At 41.7% G+C, this 20848-nt stretch overlaps 1 protein-coding gene and 1 long non-coding RNA gene across 3 annotated transcripts in view; one reads left to right on the top strand and one right to left on the bottom strand.

Annotated features, from left to right (window-relative positions):
* SLC12A7 (solute carrier family 12 member 7) overlaps positions 1-18927 on the bottom strand; it is a 67982-nt gene extending 49055 nt beyond the window's left edge. Inside the window, exons 1-2 of one of the 2 annotated variants that reach the window (XM_086743077.1) lie at positions 18721-18927; positions 859-953 (exon numbers count right to left, since the gene is read on the bottom strand). In XM_086743077.1, coding sequence (XP_086599203.1) covers positions 859-953; positions 18721-18847 — 222 coding nt within the window. In that variant the 5' untranslated portion in view covers positions 18848-18927. The remainder of the gene's footprint in view (positions 1-858; positions 954-18720) is intronic. The other variant, XM_086743076.1, reaches the window with a different exon arrangement.
* On the top strand, positions 18059-20519 carry LOC147601672 (uncharacterized). The gene is made up of 2 exons (XR_015257939.1): positions 18059-18235; positions 19378-20519. It is a non-coding gene; the product is annotated as an uncharacterized LOC147601672 (long non-coding RNA).
* Positions 20520-20848: the final 329 nt, after the last annotated feature.

Raw genomic sequence — 20848 nt, 5'->3', positions numbered from 1 at the left:
TGGCATCTTGCTTGTGCCTAGAGTCATTTGAGGCCACTCTCTCTCAAGTGCCAAGAGATTTCAAGATCAAGCTCAGGTCTACATATTTTATCTTAAACCATGCATACTACTGCCAAAGTACTCATTTGTTGAAAATACAGGCACATATGCATATGTAATTGCACATAATATACTTGACACAGAAGTCAGTCCATCTTTAGCCAAATATCTGCTACAAAACAAAACATGCTAAAACAAGTAATAAAATCCAGGAGAAGCATATACAATATACAGATTCCAAGAAAAGCAGAACCAGAGAATTCAATCAAGTACGCAAGATCAAATATTGGAAGGAAAACAAGATATCAGGACTGCAAACAGAAAGACAAGAACTAAGGCATCTCTGCCTGAGGCATTGATAATCATGGTTCTAATAGCCAAACTTCTTTCATACAAAAATTCAAACACAAGTCAGCTGAAGACATGAGAAGAACAAGATTGTAGGAAACATAGTATGAAATATATATATTACTAAAAAAAGATTCACCACTAGAACAGCAATGGTGATGAAGTCACTAGAAGGCTTTCAGTGCAACATTATAAAAGCATGATCTACAACCTGATATATGTCAGAGTTATCACTGCACTATCAGCTGGGGATTTAATGTCAGCCACTACTCAAAATAATTGATGCAAACAATTTTTTAATTACATCATTCAAATCCACTGAAATGGAATGTTAGCAGGAACCAAGCTACTGAAGAGCTATTATTTCTCACACTAAATTTCAAGAGAAAGAAAACAGAGGTTTGCTTGTTTTCATCTTACTATCAGAGCCTCAATCAAAGGTGAAATACATTTTTAGGGTATTTAACTTACCTCAAAGAGAGCCATATTCTTTCCTTCATACATGTTTCCTCTGTCCATCTCTGCACTGTTAATAAACGGACTACTTTCCCTGGCAATCCCATCGCCTAGTGGAAAAGTGCAACAATTAGAAACAAAAAAGGAAGAGAAAAAAAAAGACAAGGTATATAATAAAAGGAATAGTCAGAAGATGCTGGTTTAAGAACTGGTTCCAGATAACATTGGAGATGGCTGCCAAACACTGTGTCTTTGTCCCAGACACATGGACTCAACGTCCACATTTAAGGAAATTAAGTTTACTCTAACAGTCTCACCTTTGTATAGTGTTCTGCATCTTAATTATTACATATTACTCTTTAATATATATCTTATCTTTCCCTTCTCCCTTGTCCCATCATTCTAGTTTACTTAAAAACAGCTGATAATAGAACTTCCCATAAATCATCTGGGCAACAGCAAAACCAAAACCCAACCTACTATTTCATTACTTTACTGACTCCCTCAAAAAAATTCCAGTAGTTGAGGCAGGAATTTATGAAAAAAATAATGTAAAAGGAATTATCTTGTAAAGGTTGTAGGGACTCTTCCATTAATGCTATATTTATTATATTCCTTATTGAAGTATCAATCTCAAGCTCTAGCTCCCCTGATCTGCTCTGGCACACCTCTCAGAAATACACAGCATCACTTGCACTGCCTTCCAGCCCACACAATACAAAAGCTATTATATACCAGTACTGTCACAACACTGGCATTTCCAAATAGTCTCAAGTCCTTGCCTATGCCACTTCGCCTGTCTGCACTTTTGCCCTTATATTCACAAGCCACAGTAACAGCACTTACACAGTCTCTTCACAACAGAATTAAGGAACAGCTGGAGAACAAGTGGTATTCTTTTCCCTGTGTTCTCCAATCTGCCCCCTCCAGGACACTTTTCCCCCACACAAAGTCCCAGAACAGAGCTCTGTGGACACCGGTCTCAGCACAAAGCATTACCTTAGTTGCAATAAACGCAGAAATAGAACTCAGCATCTCAAGTAGATGAGTGACTACATCCCCAACAGATTTCCTACCACTCTGCACAGCTCCCCTGTCCAACAGACTCTCCATAGTATCACTATACCTACTGGTATCATGACTTAGAAGCCACATACTCCTAGGAGTATGAGTCTCTTAAGAGACTCAAAAGATAGCTATTGTCCATTAGGGCTCTAGAATTAATTCCACGATCCAGAGAAGAACTGTTGATTAATTTATCCACAACTACTGTTCTTGTCCAATATATCTCCTTCTGTCCATATCCTCCAGCTTTCTTTCTCCTTTTCTCTATAGTTTATAATCAATGCCCCACTGCTTCAAGTCCTACAGCCCCCTTTGATCCCCTCTTCCAACAACGCTTATTTCAAGGCCAGCAGAAGGAGAACTACGAACAGTAAAGAATCTCCCTCATATACGAGTACCTCGAGACATTTTCCACTGCATGGAACATGCTGGTTTGGAACAAGATTGTTTGAGAAACTGGCATTTATTCTTTAATCAACTCCATCATACTTTGAGGAAGGTTCAGTTAGCTTTTCCATAGACGACAAAAGCCAACTCTGTCCACAGGCAAATACATCCCGATTCTTCTCATCATCTTGCCAAAGCATACAAGCACTACAACTTCTTAGTTAAGTCATTGTACTTTCTTTCCAAGATTTTTGGAACACTGGGGTTTTTTTAGCTCCATTCCTTGAGATGACCATGTTATTTTTGCTACAGTTTCCACAAAGCATTCATTACAGGCACATTCCCAAGTTAAAACAAAAATAAAGTTGCTTGCTAAGACCACACTTCTATTGACTTTCTCGTCTATTGATAGCTGGTAGCTGTACTAATAAGCTAAATATTAGTACTCCCTTCAGCGTACTTCCAATCCCTTCAGAAAGGATTACTCTTCACAAAGGAGGCTGGGGAATTTCAAGTACTGTTTTGCATTCATACAGAGCGTAATGTCACTGGAGTTACTATTTCAGTGAGTATTATTAGACTAATCAAAACATCAAAAGGGTATCCAAACAAATCATTTGAATAAGTATCCACAATTCTGAAGTTAGAGAATAGTTTTGTCCTACCACTTCTGGAAGTAAAAATCAGTATCTCAGCACTGTACATCAAGTATTTTAAATTGTAGGTAGGAGAATAGTGAAGTCTTCCTTTATGTTCTTGTATTTCTAAACAGCTCCTTGTCTTTGCTCCAATAGGAAAAAAGCTCAGAGTACAATGTCTCTAACAAACAAGTCTCATCAAATGCACCTAATAGACTTCAGATGGAAAACCACAGAACTTAAGTTTCTTATTCTTTAAATCCTTTTTCAGTGTTTCCAACCAATATTCTACCTACTTTAAAGCTTTTAATGCTAGTCTTCTACGGAGTCTGGTAGTGACAGGCTATTTTCAAGTCTCCTGTTTCTTTTATACAGTCCTTCATATTTTGTGAATGTTTGGTACAGCATTTTTATAGTATTTGACATCATCAGCATTATTGATTTCAGCTGTATTTGAAAGAGGATCAATGCTGAAAAAGTGACCACAAAAGCGTACAAATACTCTCTCATCTGCAGCTTGTTGACTAATCCTAAAATTATGAACGCCTTTGAACAAGCTCCTCAGTTTTCAGCATTGCTGTCAACAGAATCATATCGCCTGTAAATTAAAAACACTACCTTTGGAGTATGCTTAGAAATACAATGAGCATTACAAGCATGTAACTCAGATTGAGATACATTACATCATCCAGTAGAAAGAACTAGTTTTAGGACCTCAATACACTAAGGACTGTGGCCCGTGGGAGGGACCCCACAATGGAGCAGGGGAGGAATGTGAGGAGTTCTTCCCCCGACCATGAAGCAGCAGCGTAAAACAACGTATGATGAACTGACTGCAACCCCCATTCCCTCTTCCCCCACTGTGCCGCTCGGGGGGGGGGGGGGGGGGGGGGGGGAAGGTAGTAGAGATAATGTTAAGCTTGGGAAGAGGGAGGGGTGGATGGAGGTTATCTTGTTCTCTGTCTCATTGTCCTGCTGTTTGTAGTAATAAATCAATAGTTTTCCCCAAGTCGAGTCTGTTTTGCCCGTGACAGTAACTTTAAGGATTTCTCCCTGTCCTTATCTCAGACCTCGAGCCGTTTTTTCCTTATATTTTCTCTCCCTGTTCTCTCGGAAGGTGGGGGGAGTGAGAGAGAGACTGTGTAGTCTGGTCCCGATCAGGGCTGAACTATGACAACATTCAACAACTATGACGAGGTTAACAAAATAAGCTACTACCCCCATCTTAAGCTCATCCATTATTCAAAACAAGGGATCCATTAGAAAACTAGAACTCAAAAGACAGGATTTACAGTTTTCACAAATGCTGTAAATATCACCTCTGGTACATGAAGTGGAATAGAGCAAATAGAAAAAATTATTTCAGTTGCTTCCACTGAGGTAACATGGAATACCGAAATAGGCATCTCGTTCCACTAGTAAGTCTCAAGTCATTTACAGGTTTATGTTTTAACCCTATTCCCTTGAATTCTACAAGGAAGCTTAAAGATAATCAGGTCATAGAATCATTCAGGTTGGAAAAGATCCTTAAGATCAGAGTCCAGCCGTTAACCTAACACTGCCAAGTTCACCACTAAACCATGTCCCTAAGCACCACATCCACATATCTCTTAAATACCTCCAGGGATGGCAACTCAACCACTTTCCTGAGCAGCATGTTCCAGCACTTGACAAGTAAATCACCTTTCCCTCAGACTTCTTTGAAATTGCTTCAACTCAAACTCCTCTCAAGGGTGGAGGCAAGTTAAACATACAATATAAATTATAGCTTCCAATGTAGTTTTACACAGCCTTCTAAGCTGCACATGTCTTCCGGGAATCCAGTTAAAGCACTCAAAAGATCTATACTTACTTGAAAGTAATTTAAGTTACAATAGTTTACAGTCAAAAGTCTTAAATCTGGACAAGATTAGTAGCACATTTGAGCCAGTATTTCACCCTGGACCACCACTTGTATTAAAAGATCTCTAAGAAAGGCAAAATAAAACAACAACAACAAAAAAATAATCTACGTGCTTGATGATGGTATAATGTTTCCTCTGCCTTATGACACACACAAAAAAATCCCACCTACTGAAGTGACACTCCATTCCACACAACATAAGGTGATCAAAACCTAAGCTCTAGCAATAAATCTGTTCCCCCCTCCCAATATATAAAGTTATTACTATTTTTAATCTGCTATGGAATGTTTTCATACCACAGCCCAACTCTGGGCTTACTGATGGACCAACAGACAAATTAATGTACCTTTCCTAGAAGCCTGTCTGGTATTTTCTGTGTTGAGGGACACGCAAAAATTTCTATTCTTGATCTCTACAGATACTCAAGCACTGTGACAGGTGTAGCTGTATTTACATGGAAATCAGCTGCAACAAACTACACTTTCGTTTCTACATGAGATATACAGCTGCAAGCAGAGAAGGTAGGAAACACGTCTCAAGTCTGGGATGTAATATTCAGTGTTCAATGCAAATGATCACAATGCACACTCCCATACACCCCAGCCTCCCAATTGCCAATGCAGTGTAACCCACACAAATTATCACAAACCATCCCAGAGTTGTGCTAGCCTGAAGTTTAGAACTGTCTATGACATCATAGGATTTCTCATTAACATTTCCACACACCAAACAAAACTTACATCAGAAATATGTCTGCATATCACAATTCAAAGTGTTGGTCATAAAGGCAAGACAGCACTTTGTTCAAATTCACATTCCTCAGAAGTTTCAAAGCAGCCATTCTCAAACATTGACAGGTGGAATACTTTAAGGTATGTTACCAGTTAAAATTACTAAGGTGATCCAAACCAGTCGATTTTATACAGTGTAAGACAGAACCCAACAGTACACCTTAAACAAGCAGAAGCCAACCTCTGCCACCAAAGAGGCAGCCCTCATCCCCTTCTCACACTTACTACTCACCCACTTGTGTCCCTGTATCATACTGCTCCTTACACAAACACAACTATTACAAATACAACAGTGGTGTGTGCTTAATGCTGCGTTGGGAGAGAGTTGTTTTGCTTCTGTTTTTATCTGGATTAAGAGTAGCAGCAAGAATGAGTTTGTGTTCAATCAGCAAATTCTTGTGCTATCACTAGAGACCCCAACGGTGTACAAATGCACAATTAGTGTAAGCAAAACAACTTCCATTGTTGATGACAATATTACTAAACTACAGAACTACAGTGGTTTGGTTTTCCCCCCTTCCTCTCTCTCAAATCAAAAGAGGTAGAGTATGAAAAAAAAAAAGTGTGTTGTAGGTGTCTTGTCTTAGGGAAAGTGCCAAAGCAGGGCTTGGAGTAGAAGTAGGAAACTATTATTTCGGTGATCCTAAATTTGCACTAGGATGCCCGTTCAAGAGATTAAGGACAATTATATTACAACATCTAATCTGATTTGCTGTCTTTCCACAGGTTGCAGAATTTCATCTCTGCATTAAGTTCTATAACTTTGAGAAAAAACATACTGAGATTTGACCAGTGTCTCTCTTGATGTTTTCAGAGCAGAAATAAGAAGAAAATCTTTATAAAGGTAAATTGATAGACTAAGGTTTAATTACTGCAAAAATCTCAAATAAAGTTGTTCCTTACTGCTACTTAAATTCGGCTATTTTCAAACTTCTAGCTATAACATCCTAGTATATCTTCCAAATTTAACCACTCACGCTTTGCATTTTATATCTGTGAAGGTAACTATACTTGTCAAATCATCTCAAGCTTCCTTTTAAAAAACTGAAACAGTTAAGTTAATAAAACATTTTCCTAACCTTTAATCATTTTTGCGGCAACATTCTATCCAGTTTTTAAGTTACAAAAAAAAAAAAAAATTCAAACTTTAAAAATAAACAAACAAAAAAAACCCCAACAACACAGCCTTGTAACACCAGTCTCAACCATGCTATTTACAGAAGTATAATCATCACCTCTCTACTGAAAGGATCAGGCTAGCCCTCTTTACCACAACATTAAACCAAGCTCATGCTATTCTATTCCAGTCTAATCCCTAAATCCTTTCCACATTCACTGCTTCCTTGCTGTTCCATACTATGTCTCATTTTTTCCATATTCAAGAAGTGTTCCTATTTGCCTTTGTATTCAAATATCCCTTGTCAAAAAAAGCAAGCACCTCCTGTCATGCTATAATAGTTTAACAACTATCTGAAAAATAACAGCAGATTCTTTTTATATGGCAAAAAATACAAGTGGTGTTCAAAGAAGTGACAATGATCTAAAATTTTTGAACCATATGGCCTCAAATAAGATAGCTTGGCTATGATAAAGTACAGCTGTTCTCTACACAACAACAAGATGTGTAAAACTAAAAAATTTTGCTTCCCATTGGAAACTTTATATGCAATTGTTTGAAGCAGAACACAGTTGAAAAATAATACTTCCCAGAAAAGTCCTAACCTTTCATAGTTTCCAAAGGGAGACTCTTAATCATAGTCCACATACCTTGAAGTATGTTCCAGTTAGCCAGATACAGGTGAAAAATAACAGGTTTTTTAATGTAAAACTATGGTAACATTTTAATTAAGTCAGTATTCCATCACATTAAGAGCAAAGCACTACAAACTGAAACTATGAAGATAAGATCTTGTTTGAACAAGGGTAAACAAGCATTCATGGATAATGTAAATAGCCTTTTAAAGATAAAAATACACAAAGTTTAAAAAACTGTAATTCTGCCTTCTCTATCACGCATATTTATTTCCTATATGTCCAAATTTTGATTGGCAGGCAACTAAAGAGAACTCAGACAATCTTAAAAATTTAGTTTCATACCACATCAAAGAATAAATAGAAGTATTCTTTACAGCTCTACAAACTCAAGTTTTCAAAAGCCACTACCTTGCTTTAATTCAAATTATGAAGAGGCATCAATAACCTTGAACACATCTTGCCTCTGAATTTTTGCATCAGTTGGGTTTAGAAATTCAGTGTAACCTGTACTTCAAAGTTGCAGGTTATTGGCTTTTTTTTAGTAAAAAAAAAAGATATTTACCACATAATCAATTTCTTGCATTATTTTTATTGATGACTAGCACAATTTATGTAAATTACCTTGAAAAAGCAGAACAAGGTGTACTGAAGCTCCTTGTAAACCCCTTTACATAAACAAGGCACCCACTACTTACCTTACCAACATCACTAAATTTTAGTTTTCTTTTACTTAGGCTATTATTATAAGCAAGCACAGTCTTCTAATGAAAACACACTGCAAAAGCTCTTCATAAATTCTTCATAATATAGCTGGAAGTACAGAACCTGCTATTTCACTAAAAGAGTTATTAGAACCATGGTGTTGTCTTTTAAAGAGACTCACTTGGATTTGGTCCACTTTCTTCATAGTCTTGTTCACTCATGATTAAGGAAAATCATGTCATTCCCCTCTGCTGATTCTTCACGTATCAAGAATTGAAACAGGAAACTGACAGTTGCTTCCTCCCAGCTTTGTGTAAGACCTCAAATCCTCTTTCTTACTAGTATTGGATTAGTGCTGAAACAAGTCATTAAGGTTTCATGCAGTGTGAAGCATGCACATGACACAGCCAAACTACATGACAGCCACAGAACTCTCTGAAGAGAATTAAGCTGGACGATTTCTGTCAGCAATAAACACTATGCTTAGTGAAATGAGCAGGGTCAAGTTACTAGAACATCCCAGATCTTTGCCTAACAACAAATCAATTTAAAGCTTTCTTTCCATCAAAACTACATGGCAAGCTCTCTGCCCTAGACTTCAGGAGGGCAGACTTCGGCCTCTTCAGGGACCTGATGGGCCAAGTGCCATGGGAGGTGGCTCTGGTGGGAAGAGGGGCCCAGGAAAGTTGGTCTATATTCAAGGAGCACCTCCTCCAAGCTCAGAGGTGCATCCCGATGAAAAACAAGTTGGGCAAAAAGGCCAGGAGGCCAGCATGGATGAGCAAGGAGCTCCTGGACCAACTGAAAATAAAAAAGGAAGCCTACAGAGGGTGGAAACGGAGACAGGTAGCCTGGGAGGACTACAAAGAGGCTGCGCGGGTGGCCAGGGATAAGGTAAGGAAGGCCAAAGCCCTGGCAGAACTGAATCTGGCCAGGGACATAAAATGCAACAAGAAGAGCTTTTATAGGTACGTAGGGGACAAAAGAAAGTCCAGGGAAAATGTAGGCCCCCTCCGGAAGGGAACTGGTGTCCTGGTTACACAGGACATGGAGAAGGCTGAGGTTCTCAATGACTTTTTTGCCTCAGTCTTCACCTACAAGAGCTCTTGTCCCACCACCCAAGCTGTAGAAGGTGCAAGCAGGGACTGCGAGGATGAAGAACCGCCCATTGTACTTGAAGAGCAGGTTTGGGATCATCTGAGGAACCTAAAGGTGAACCATTCTATGGTTCTATGAAATAAATTAACTTTAAAACACTTCCATTAAGCAGATCAGTATAAGTTTGCAACAAATAATACTAACCTGCTCCAAAGATCCATCTACTATTAAAAAAGCCAATTTTATGAATCATAGAATGGTTAGGGTTGGAAGGGACCTTCAAAGGTCATCTAGTCCAACCCCCCTGCAAGGAGCAGGGACATGCCCGACTAGATCAGGTTGCTCAGAGCCTCATCCAGCCTGGCCTTGAATGTTTCCAGGGATGGGGCTTCCACCACCTTTCTGGGCAACCTGTTCCAGTGTTCTATAACTCGCATCGTAAAAAATGTTTTCCTAATATCCAATCGAAACCTACCCCCCTCTATTTTAAAACCATTACCCCTCGTCCTATTGCAACAGGCCCTACTGAACAGCCTCTCCCCATCTTTCCTGTAGGCCTCCTTGAGGTACTGGAAGACCGCTATCAGGTCTCCCCGGAGCCTTCTCTTCTCCAGGCTGAACAGCCCCAACTCTCTCAGCCTGTCCTCATAAGAGAGGTGCTCCAGCCCTCTGGTCATCTTCGTGGCCCTCCTCTGGACCTTCTCCAACTGGTCCATGTTCTTCTTATGTTGGGGGCTCCAGAGCTGGATGCAGTACTCAAGGCGGGCTCTTGATGCAGCCCAGGATGCAGTTGGCCTTCTGGGCTGCAAGCATGCATTGTCAGCTCATGTTGAGCTTCTCATCTGCCAATACACCCAAGTCCTTCTCCTCAGGGCTGCTCTCAATCCATTCTCCACCCAACCTATGTTTGTGCCTGGGATTGCCTTGACCCATATGCAGGACCTTGCACTTGGCCTGGTTGAACTTCATGAGGTTTGTATGGGCCCACCTCTCCAGCCTGTCAAGGTTCCTCTGGATAGCATCCCTCCCTTCCAGCATGTTGATGGCACCACACAGCTCGGTGTCATCGGCGAACTTACTGAAGGAACACCACTCATGCATCAAGTACACTAGATCTTTAGCAAGTTAACCATAACTATAGTTGCTAAACATTGATTTTACTTAGAAAGAGTTTGCATTAATTGTACTTAAGAAGTAGTAGATAAACACTTTAAAATATAATTTTAGTAACTTTGCAAGCACTTATTTTAAAAACAAGTATTTTGAAACTATAAAGTGATCCTCTTTAAGACTAGCTGCATAATTTCTTAATTCTCTTTCAAATTAGATATAGCACTGTTTTCTAGTTTATGCATTAATCTATTTTACACATTTTATACCAGCCTTAAAAAACTTCATATAAACTGTATCAGTTCTATTAATGGACATTATTGCTCAGAACAGACTAGTTCCTGTGGTCAAATCTTTGAACAACATCCAAAAAAATCCACTTTTCTCTGTGATCCTAATACCTATGCCACAAGCACAGACAATTCTGGAAAGGCTGAAAGGGTTGAAGGCTCCTTCGAAGTCCATTTCCTAAAGTTCCTCCTTCCTAGAACCAGCTCTGGTGCTTTCAAGGCCCCTAAAAGAGCTCTTTTAACTCACTGATGTTTCAAATGCCTGCCTCCTGTATCTCCTGATTGTGATTTTTAATTTTTTTTTTCCCAGGAACTGCCTCTTCTTCCTCACCTGCAAAATAAAGCAGCTTGTGTAAGTCTTCAGCAGATGTTCCACAATGCAAGAAATGCCAGTAGAGGGACAGAGATAGGACTGGTCACTAATCAATGGCAGAAAGCTATTAGGTTGTTTATGTCCTGGTAAGTGTCTATCAGGAAAGTTCTACAGGTAACAAAGTAAAGTTCTGATATATTTTCAAGGATGTTCTAAACATTCTTTTATGAAGACAGAAGAAAAATACACAAATTTCCTATTATTCAAGATTGCAATTAATCTGCTGAAGGTTTTATTATCTTAAAAAACAAAGCTTGTAGGAAGATGCTTTTAATTTTAAGAAGTCTTAAACTTGTGTGCTCCTTGTCAGAATGCAAGAAACAGAATAAGTTTTTCATTTCTTCTTACAGATAGAATTTTTTTCAGAAGATACTTGAGTTTAAAATAAATAAATAAATCCATTACCTCTCAACATATCAGCTCCCAAAGGGTCCCGGAATTATTTCCTAAACAGGCTGCATGCTGCTTATTTTTGGTTGCTATGAGTTAGCTAAAGGATACAGCTAAAGTACCTAATTAAGAATGCTAGCTGTTTAAATCAGGAAGCAGATAAATACTGTCCAATTTACACAGACATTATTAAGCTATGCTTTCCAACAGTTGTGATTCAAGAGCAGAGTTATTCAGGGACCACCTTTAAGTTTGTATACTGCTAACTGCTCATGAATCCATTTCTGAAGATTACCATCAGACCATTAAAAATAAGTAGGTAACACTTCTGATGTCCTAAAAGTCAAAAACGGCAATTTTGAGGGTTGAGAAACTGCCAAAGAAACAGTTATACCTCTTGTAAAGCAGGCTCAGGGCAGCATAGCAAGAACCTCGTGTTGCACAACATAGTGCATAAGAGTTTTGTCCAATTTTTCAACTACTTGAAAATTTGCATGCGAAATCAGAGAAACTGCAGTTTTCACAGACTTCACATGGTGGGTTGACACCAAATCACTCTATCACTTTTCCTGCTCAACAGGACAGGGGGAGAAAATAATATTAAAAGGCTTATGGATAAAGAAAAGGACAGGAAGATCACTCAGCAATTACCATCATGGGCAAAACAGACTGAACTTGGGGAAATTAATTTAATTTATTGTCAAATAAGAGTAGGATGATGAGAAATAAGAAAAAAAAAATTATCTAGAAACACCTTCCCCCTACCCCTCCTTTCTTCCCAGGCTCAACTTCACTCACAACTTCTCTACCTCCTCCTCCTCCTCTTGAGCAGCCCAGGGGCTTGGGGAACAGGGGTTGCATTACATGCTGTCTCTGCCACTCCTTCATCCTCATGCTCTTCCCCTGCTCTAGCATGGGGTCCCACCCGCAAGAGACAGTATTCCATGACCTTCTCCAATACAAGATCCTTCCTACGGGCTGCAGCTCTTCAAGCACTACTCCAGCATGAGTCCTTTCCATGAGGTACAGTCTTTCAGGAACCAATTGCTCCAGCATGGGTGTCCTCATGGGGTCACAGGTCCTGCCAGAAAACCTGCTCCAGCACGGACTCCTCTCTACAGGCAACAGTTTCCGCCAGGAGCCTGCTCCAGTGCGGGCTCTTCACGGGCCACAGATTCCTTCAGGGAACACTCAACTGCTCCAGCATGGGGTCCTCCATGAGCTGCAGAATGGATATCCACCATGGGTCACAGGGGGACAACTTGCATCCCACAGCCTTCACCACAGGCTGCAGTGGAATCTCTGCTCCAGCACCTGGAACACATCCTCCTCCTCTGACCTTGGTGTCTCCAGACTTGTTTCTCTCACATATTCTTACTCCCCTCTCTTAGCTGCTGTTGTGCAGCTTTTTTTTTTTCCTGCACCATTTCTTACCAGCTTCACTGATGAACTCAGCTTTGTTCAGTGACAGGTCCATCTTGGAGCTGATCTGTCTTGCAGCCAGCTGGAAATGGCTCTGTCTGACACGGAGGCAGCTTCTGGCATCTTCTCACAGAAGCCACCCCTGCAGCCCCCTCACCACCAAAACCTTGCCACACAAACCCAATGTACTTCACCATGTATTTTTCTTTCAGCAAGGAAGGAAAAAAGTGTTCACAACCACTATCAAGAGCAATGACACCTTCTCCACTGAATTTATCTTTGCCGTCAACACTGTGCCTGCCATCAAAGGTACAGAGAGCCAAGGAAAACAGATTTCAAACCTGAAGTACTCTTACTATGTTGGAGTAGGGGGTGGTAAACAGAGATCCCACAGGATAAGCTACCCTATTAGCAGAACTAAAATTGTGCTAGCTACTGTCTGGACAGCTCACAAAGCCATGGCACAGAAATAACTGCAGTTATGCAAATTATAGCGTGAACTGGAAATCCTCCTTGTTCAACTGGTATATCTAATCAAGTAGGAAAATAAATACTATCTGATTATTCAAAAAATACCACATAACCCACAAAAGGATTGGGTGGTAGGAAAAAAAAAAAAGATTAGGACACATTTTGTTAAGGGGGGAACCCTCAAGCTTTAATACTTCTCAGATTCAGAAAATAAGTCCCCTGTGATAACATTCTATAGTTCATTAGTCTAGAGAGCAAATAAAAACAGCGCAAATTATTTCATTCTCCATGCTTTAGTATCTACTTTTATGTAAAGCAACAGCATAGTTCAAACATGCAGGAAAAATGAATCAGGTCAGTGCTGCCAAAAGGGCCAGTTTTCTGTGCTGGGGTGGGAGTGGAACAACACTGTTCTGCAGTGAGCTGGTTCAAGGAAATAAAGCCTCTTAAAACAACTTTTTAAAAATAATTGTTTTTCTCTCCCATAGCTAGTTGCCTGTCAATTTAGCTCCCTAAAACAGTTCAAGAACAGTAGCACTCAAAAGAAGAGAAATACTTTTTTCCCCCAGCAGCAGCTAACAAGATCTGCTATGCAGTAACAAACCACATCCCTTACCAAAGGCAGCCTTTACAATGCTTACCCATGAGCTTTTAATACAGCAACAGTCATCTGAAAGATAACAAAACATTTTACTGTTATGAAAAACAGTAAAAAACAGTTATACCAGAAGACCTTTAGCCACTATATTCTGATGGCTGCAAAAGCATTATCACCAAAAGAAAAATCAGCAGTAAGAGCCAAAAAAGAAATTCTCAGCAATAAAATTTTCATTACAAGATCAGAGAAGTTAAAATTATGAGGGTTGATATCACTAGATTTGATGTTACTTTCTCCTGGAATATTCTACTTTAAAGTTGGTTTATGACTAGAATTATTTACATTTAGCTCTTAGGCAATAAGTACAGTAAGAGAAAGTTAACATTTCATTCATATGAAATTAACACATGGAGCAAATAATAATTTGCTGTTCATTTCATTACACAAAGGAGGGAGGGGAAGGAATGTTCACAACTTGATTATCATGCGAAATTCTGGAACTTCCCCCATTTCAAAATGAACAGAAGTGGAAAAAGTTCAGAGAAAGGCAGACAGTAAAACAATAATTACAGAATAGCTTACATGTAAAGAATGACTAAATAAGAGTCTTCAGTTTGGAACAAAGATGAAAGGGTTAAGATGGGACAAGGTTTATAAAAATCTTGAGTGATCTGGACAGGGACCTGACAAGTATTAGCATGACATGATGCCTTTAATCTAATGACTGGATCAGAAAACAAACAAGAAGTAATTTGCCCTTGAGCAGCAGATCTTACTGCCACAGTTTCTGAGGTGCCAAAAACATACACTTACTCCTCACTGCATAAGAGAAATGGAAGAGAAATTTGCCAAGTGTAGTTAGAATACAAACAAATTTAGAACTTAATCTAAACTCACCAAAAAAAGGAGAAACAAAACCAGTTTCATAAAAGGCTCATCTTTTTCTGGCTCACAAGCTGTTGGAACCTGGAAAACAGTACCATATTTGCCCACCCATGCTCCCACAGACCTGAGCCTTTAGCCAGTACTGGAAATGCTGTGCACGCCACTGGCTAAGCACATGAACAGTGTGGAGAGGCATAACTAACCTGTGGAGATTTAAAAAAAAAAAAAAAAAAAAGTTAAGACATCAGCTTGCATTTTTTCAGGGTACTGAAACTTCGACAAACTGCAACGGGATGAAGAGGAACATGTAATATTGAGTTTTTCTGTACAGTAAGTTCTGAACTACAGACTGATTCTATGTTTGAGCAGCAGCTGACTGAAAATATATAGACATCTCAGCAAGATTAGTCTGTCTTCCCTGCATTACATACATATATATACACACGCACACACACCCATGCCTCAACTATTTCCTGGTTTTTAGGAATTAGCATTTTACAGAAATTCACAGCATTCGTGCTTCATTAGTCACGTGATGACTTCTTGGTAGATGACCAGGTTTGTCACCGATATTCCCTGTATTTGAGAGTCTTCAATTTAAAAAGATTTTGTAGGAGTTAGTTCTCACATTGGTTTCTGAATAAGACACCACTATGGGTAGATAAATAAAACTATATTTTTAGCATCCCATAGCAATGTTTTGAAACACCTGACATGCAGAGCTGCAAGTGACATAGAGATTTGATCAACCTTAGAAAGTTTTGACAGTCACTAATGATATGCATGAAGACAACACATAAAAAACCCAACACAAATCAAAGCCAAAATCTCTCATAAAATTTCATCAATGACAGACTCCCATTTCCTTTTCTTTTTCAGCCAGTTACTATTCCGTTACTACCCTTCCCTTCTGGTGTATTACAAGCACATTAAAAGATGTAGGTACATATGCTTGCGGCTACTTTGTGCCGATTTGACAATCGGGGGCTACGACCCTGAACTCTATAAATCCAAGCATTAGTTTCCACTCTGCCCAAGTACTACTTTGGCCAGTGCTATAATCCAGCCAAATAGCCGCTCACCCAAGTCTTCCCCTCCTTCACACGTGCAAGGGTGTCACATCACAAGAACATACAAGGCTATAGAATTTCAGATTATTATGAAGGAGTGAAGAGCACAGAGTAAGAACATCCCACCTTACTCCATTATCACATAGATGAGTGTCAGATAAGAATAAGTGAAAGGGGATAAATACACAGAATAATTGGTAAGTGCCTTGTTAATAAGATAGCGTAACTACTTTACTCATGATCTAACGGCTAAACAGCATACAGCCTGCTTCCCTCCAAAAAAACAGTGTTGTGGGTTTGGTTTGGGGGTTTTGTTGTTGTTGGTTTTTTTTTTTTTTAAACAAGGCACTAGTGCAGTCAAGGAAATTCCAGAACAACTACTTGTTTAAATCAAAGCCGATAAAATTCTAGATACTTGAACAAAATTAGATGCTGAGCTATACAGGCTAAGGGTGAACCAAAGGGGAAATTCCCATTCTCCCTCTTTTTTCACTTCCACCTCTGCTCTCAGCTTTACCCTCCTCCCATCTAGCCATTTTCAGACTTTCTGCAGCACTCACTCACCTCAACTCCAAAACAGAGGAAGCATATTTTTCCCTCTGCAAGTTTAGTTTTCTGCTAGTTTACCATGTGATGTACCAGCCCAGTGATGTGTCTGATGAGCACCAAGGTCAAGTGCAAGAAAAAGGAAGCGAACCCAAGGATACGGAGGAGGGCAGGGATGGAAATGTTTTACTCCTTATCCTTTTTCCCAAGGCTAGAGCAGAAAGGCAAGCACTCCTTCTCCAAGCAGCAGGCTTTTAGATGGCCTTAACTACAACAGCTTTTAGCTGTTTGGAATTCTTTAAAGCTTTCAGAAGAATGAGTCAAGAAGAATTATTCGAAAACACAGCATTAACTTAACAACTTTGCGCATTACAGGTTTACATACCACAAACATCCATATAATACCCAAGGCAACATTAAGTATGTCATTCACTTTCCAAACCTCTGTATCCAAGTACAGGATTCATTCTCCTAATGAAGTCAGAGCTCTCTGATTATAACTTGTTTACAACTGAATGCCTTCTTTTTTCAGCATTTTCCTATTCCCTATTTTATAGGCACACTAACAGGAAAATTCATACATAAATTAATCTGCTCAAGTGGTATAGATCCAGAATAGTATATAGTTTAAACGTATTTTGCAAATGTAACTGCTAGTCCACACAAACTCTACTTAATTGCACGAAAAATTATTTTTCACAACTCTAAAGGTTAGAAATAAGCCACGACAATAGCACCAGTTCCATTCCTCCCCTTGCCCTCTCAAGATTTCCAAATTTTTTAAGCCTTCCAAATGCTTCATATATACACATGGTCTAACAGCTTGTCTAACTATGCCCGTATCTATGTTCAGTGTTTTGAGATGCCATCTTAACAAACACTACACTTTGTGCCTTTCTGACTAGCTCTTCTATCATAAGAAAAACTGCCCAAAGAGATTAATGCTGTACTGCTGTCTTCCATCCAGTACAGGAAACAAACTGCTGCCACAGTTTATACTATTTTGGTTTTTCTATTCCATTTAGTTTGGAAAAAAAAAAAAAGAAAGAAAGTGGCAATTATTAGAACACTTGCCAGTTGCTTGAATATAAAAAAGCAAATACAACTATGTATAGTATATACCTTTTACAGGTAGATAGGTGTTTGAGGCGAGAAAGCTCTAAGAAAACAAGCCAGCTTCGTGTTTTACTGGATCACCTTGATCCTCACTGGATCAATCTTTATGCAAAGAGAAATTAAAATAATGTAAATATACTGAGCTTGTCAAATATCTGTTTTAATCTCTTTAATACCATGTGATGTGGGATGAGAATGCAGCCTTATTTATCTGTGAACTACACCACAAAAAGGAGAAGCCACTAGTATGACAAATTGCCTTTTACAAAAGCCTATCTTTTCACCTGTGATCATCTAACATCAAAAAAAACCCCAGCATTAAGAGCGAGTACCGACTGTAACACAGCATCCAAAATAATACGCAAGATCCAGCCAGCCCTCGCAGGGCCACCAGTGATTTAAGCACCACGCTGGGTACCGCCACCGCAACCGGCTTCAGAAAGAGGAAGTGCTAAGGGCCTCCGAGCCAGAGGAAGAAAGAGTTAACTGCTTCCCTAGTAGCGCCTCACCCTCGGAGAGAGGAAAGCACTCGTTTCCCCACCAAGGCTTGCAGACAAACGCTCATCCCGCTGCAGAAGGGGCTGCCCTGACCAGAGTCCCACTCGCGGTTCCCCGGCTCCCCCTCAGGCTCGACTCCGCTCCCCGCGGCGGCTCCAGGGACAAGGCCTAGCAGGAGGCACGGCTCCCCACACCGCGCCGCCGGGTAGCAAACACCTACGTGACTCAGGCACGGCCGCTGGCGTAAAAGCACACGGCTGGGCAAACGCCCGTAGCAAGCCAGGTAAGATTCTGCTCTTCTCCACAGGCTGAGCCTCCCCTCCTACCCCTCTCTCTGGGGAGCCCCAGCAGGACTCGGCTTTTAGGCACAGCTTTCACGCCCGCCTGTTGAACGGCCAGCGGCGCGGTCACTGCCGCCGGCCCCTCGCAAGCGGGAAGCGGACTGACCGCCTCGCCCCCGCCCGCGGGCCGCCCCACTCCGCTCCCCCGGCCGCGGCCGCCCGGCAACGCTTCCTCCTTTCAGCCAGCGGCGACGGCTTGCGGAAAGGACGGGAAACAAGCTCACAGCCACCTCAGGCGCCGGACTTTTGCCCTCTCCCGAGGAGCGCTCCTCCACCTGGACAGGTAGCCCCGGCACCTCCCGCAGCAGAAGGCGATGCAGCCCCTCCACAGGCTAGGGGGCCCCTCCGGCGGCCAGCCGGCCCACCCCTCGCGGCAGCCCCGCTCCCCTGCACACAAAGCGCCCTCAGGCGCTGCCCCCCCTCTCACCGGAGCTCTGGTCCCTCTCGTCGTCGTCGTCGTCTTCTTCTTCCTCCACCTCCTGCCGCTGCCCATTCCGCTCCGCTCGCTCCTCGCCCTGCGCCTCCACCGGTACCACGGTGAAGCTCGTCGGCATGGCGCCCACAGCCCCGCGAACCACTGGCGCCTCCTCCCAGGGCAGCGGGCAGGGTGAGCCCAGCGCCGCCGCCTCCCTCACGTGAGAGCTATTTCCTCACGCAGCAGGGGGCGGTGGCGCCGCGCCGGGCCCCGCCCCCTTCTGTCCCCGCCCCCTCACTGCCTGACTGGCTGAGGGGCGGGGACCCGGGCCCGGGCGGCGGCCTCCCGGAGAGGGAGGGTGGGTGTGGGTGTGGGTGTGGGTGTGGGTGTGGGTGTGGGTGTGGGCGTGGATGTGGGTGTGGGCGTGGGCGTGGGCGTGGGCGTGAGCTTTTGCCCTCCCGCGTAGGGGGAAAGGAGCGCCGGGGCCGTAGCGGGGCCGTAGCGTCTGCTGCGAGTGGGGTTGGTGCCGTTGGGGAAACGGCCCGAGAAGGGTGTGCATCTGCGTCCGAGCGTGTGACAGCCACCCTGGGTTGTTTTAGTGGGTTTCAGCTGTGGCTGTTGGGCACCAAAAAAAAAACCTTCTTCTCTTTCTCAAACCTTGCCTTGCAGATATCCTTGGCGCACCGGGGCCAGCACGTTGCCGCTCCTCAAATCCCAACAGACAGAGGCTGTCTTCCAAGGAAAACCAGAACCAGGCTGTAGGGCCCTGATCCTCCAGGTTTCTAAAGGGATGGCAGCATCCAGAAGGCCCAAGCAGGAGCTTTGCTAGTCACCTTTTGGACAAGTGGAGGAGAAGGTCCAGTATGTGCCGTGGGACTACCAGGAGACAAAGATGGTTCCCAGAAATCTGCTTTCAAACACAGGTTGCAGGGAACAGCTGAAGGCCCTGTGATTCAGGTTGGAGTTAGCATGTAAGCTCTGACCTGAAGTGAAGCAGATTCAATGAATCCGTGGATGGGTGGTGTATTAATGATATAGCACTAGTGATGAGCTATAGCTCTTGTTAACTTAAACTTCCTTCCCAGAGAAGGTTGTAGCATCTCCATTCCTAAAGGAGAGAAAATAGACTTGGAAGCCTTTTTCTTGTCTCCTGCTGTTGCATGTTCCTAGCAAAGTGCTGGAAACAGAACGACTCTATATTAATGTTATTCGTATCTGTACCTTTTGGAAGGGGACTCTGGTGGGTTTCTGGGTTACATACCTCCCTCAATGGGATGGAAGATGTCTACCTAACAGTACAGTCTGTCCCACAGTGTAGAGGCCTTCAAAAAAGGGGGTGGGGAAAGTGGTTCTGGCCATCAAAAGTGGTAGTGAAGTGGCAGATGTGTATGTGGTAGGGCAGCAAGAAAAGGAGAGGGAGAGGCATGGTAACATTTTGATATCTGGTATGGGCTTTCCAGTTCCACCCCCATTCAAACCATCGTGTAACTACAGTAATGAGAGCGGTGGCTGCATGAAAAAGGAGTTTCTGTGTTGGGGATGTGCCTCTTCATCCTCCCCCTGCCTTTTTCCAAGATCAAGAATGACTGGAATGGTGTCTTTGCTAGTGATAGCAGATTTCCAATATGTTAATGATGTTACCTGCAGAGGCAAGGATATTTTGGGGCACTTTTGATGTTGAAGCTCATTTTATCATGGTACAGGTTATTACCAAAATTAATGGTACTAAGGAACTAGATACAGTGATAAATCAGAATAGTAAATGTAATTTCAAAACATATACAAAAATAAAAATTCCCTCTTCAAAACAAGGACTGAACAGCATGCAATGTATAAAGCATGGGATCACATACACGCATTGAGAAGAAAATTTTAAATAGCTGATCATTTTTTAAGTACCATCAATCTGGTGCCTTGAGAAGTCTATTGAAAGAAACTCATGTACAATAAAGATGAAAACTGTATCATACAGTAGCGTGCTGCATGCACAAAAGGTTGAGTGGGGAGAAATGGGGATGCCACTCTTCAATTGTACTTTAACCTGACACAAATTTTTTGTCTAAAACAGCTAAAAGCCAAAGAAAGAGAAGCTTTGGACCAAACAACTTTTGAACAAACAGAGGCAGCACTTCCTCCTCTT

This window comes from Chlamydotis macqueenii, chromosome 2 (genome assembly GCF_036417535.1).
Source record: "Chlamydotis macqueenii isolate bChlMac1 chromosome 2, bChlMac1.mat, whole genome shotgun sequence".
Lineage (NCBI taxonomy): Eukaryota > Metazoa > Chordata > Aves > Otidiformes > Otididae > Chlamydotis > Chlamydotis macqueenii.
Note: the sequence above shows the minus strand (reverse complement) of the source record. Positions and strands in the feature narration are given on the sequence as shown.